This window comes from Arachis ipaensis, chromosome B01 (genome assembly GCF_000816755.2).
Source record: "Arachis ipaensis cultivar K30076 chromosome B01, Araip1.1, whole genome shotgun sequence".
Taxonomy (NCBI): Eukaryota; Viridiplantae; Streptophyta; class Magnoliopsida; order Fabales; family Fabaceae; genus Arachis; species Arachis ipaensis.
In genome coordinates, this window is record NC_029785.2 from 40,600,751 (window position 1) to 40,602,920 (window position 2,170).

General features: G+C 38.4%; 1 protein-coding gene across 1 annotated transcript in view; it reads left to right on the forward strand.

Moving 5' to 3' along the window:
- The window catches only part of LOC107629383 (expansin-like B1), a 2,368-nt gene extending 1,479 nt beyond the window's left edge, over positions 1 to 889 (forward strand). Inside the window, exon 3 of the mRNA XM_021120547.1 lies at positions 212 to 889. Within this exon, the coding sequence (XP_020976206.1) occupies positions 212 to 721 (510 nt within the window). The 3' untranslated portion in view covers positions 722 to 889. The remainder of the gene's footprint in view (positions 1 to 211) is intronic.

Below are 2,170 nucleotides of genomic sequence, written 5' to 3' on the forward strand. Positions count from 1 at the left end.
AAGATATATAGCTTCTTAAATTTAAAACTAACAATTGAATATTTTATTCTGTCTACAATAACGTTATAATTGGCTAAAAATATATTAACGGTTTTATGTTTGATGTTTAATTTCTTCGCAGCAAAAGCTATTTTAATTTATAGTCTGAACATGCATGGATGATTCACCTGTTCATCCTACTTTGTATCGCAAACTCAAATTTATTTTTCAGGTGAGGTGCACAAACCCATCGCTGTGCAACAGTAATGGAGCATACTTGGTGGTAACAGACTACGGTGCAGGAGATAGAACAGATTTCATAATGAGCCCAGCGGCCTTCTCAAGTTTGGGAGTCAACTCAACAGCAAATGATGAACTCAGGAAACTAGGCACCGTTGATATTGAATACCAGAGGATTTCATGCAGTTACCCTGGCCAAAACATTGCGATCAAAATTAAAGAGAGTAGCACCAACCCTGGTTACTTGTCTATTGTACTTTTCAATGTTGGTGGAACATGCGATGTCATTGCTATTCAGTTGTCGCAGTCGGGCAGCAACACATGGCTTTCTTTGCAGAGGGTGGACGGTGCAGTTTTTCAGATTTCAAACCCGCCAAGTGGGACCCTCAGATTCAGATTCCAAGTTAATTGCGGTTCTGGACTTCAATGGAGGCTCCCCAAGAATGACATCCCTGCTAACTGGAGGGCTGGTGCCACTTATGACACTGGCATTCAGTTTTAAATTTGTAAGAATAATAATAATAATGCATGATTTGTATTTGTGTGCTGCTGCCTCGTGTAATTTGTTTTGTTGTCTTTTGTGGTGTGAGACTAGAAAATAATGGGGCTACTTGTCCGTCAAATATATGGATCTGAAGAAATAAATGTGGTGCAATTTCTCCTTTCTTAATTCATGCTCATATGACTATAATTCATTCATTATTGCTGTTATCTTTTATCCTTAGCGTTACTCGCTCATATCTCAACATTCAGACAATTGAGATTGCAAGAACAGAGTCTGAGAAGTTTCTAATATAAATTTTGACTTAAGAATGATGAATATTACCTTGCTACAAATACATGTCATTATTTATATATTGGCTATCATAAGCTTAACTACTGTGATCTTAACTATTCTAACTTACCTAACTAATTTCACAATGCTAGTGCTAACTAACTAACTTCTACAAAATGCAAGGGTAACTAATTTAGTTATGATAGCTAGTAGCTCATTTTCTCTTACTACCTAACTATCTCAATGTACTGCTATCTACCAACATCTCCTCTCAAGCTAGGCGTGTGAAAATCGAACATGCCGAGCTTGGAATGGAATATAATGTAGAAAAAAGTCCAAGAGCTAGTGATTTAGTCAGCACGTCGGCCACTTGATTGGCGGAGAAGATGGGAAGCAACTTAAGAATACCTTCTTGAGTCTTGTCCCTGACGATATGGCAGTCAATGTCAATGTGTTTTGTGCGTTCATGGAACACAGAGTTAGCAGCGATGTGTCGAGTAGCCTGATTGTCACAATAGAGGGTGATTGATTTTCCTCAAGTTACACCAAAATCATTGAGGATATGAGTGAGCCATAAGTCTTCACGAGTCGCTGTAGCTAAGGCCTGATATTCTACTTCTGCAAAGGAGCATGAAACAATCTCTTGTTTTTTACTCTTTCATGACACTAATGCTAAGCCCAAAAATAAAAATAATAACTTGTCATAGATCTTCGTGTGAATCTGGGCATGTACCTTAGTTTGAACCGGATTAGCCAGTGAGCTCAGAATCTGAATTGCGTGGAAAGAAAACACCCTTTGTTGGAGCTTGTTTAAGGCAACAAAGCACATGAAGTCTAGCTTTGAAGTGAAGGTCAGTGGCACAGATCAAGTACCGGCTTAATTTGCTTACCGTAAAACATATGTCAGGTCTGGTGTTGGTAAGGTAGATGAGATGACCAATTAATCATCTATAAAGTTGAAGATCATCTAACAGAACCCCTGAGGACTTTGATAGTGTTACGGTGTAGTTCATAGGAGTCGATACAGGATTTGCATCAGCCAAGCCATACCCAGAGATCAAGAGAGTATTTCCGCTGGTAAAGAGAGATTCCTTGTGTAGTCTTGGCAACTTCTAATCCTAAGAAGTATTTTAGTCTCCCAAGATCCTTAATCTTAAATTTTTTATCGAGCAACTT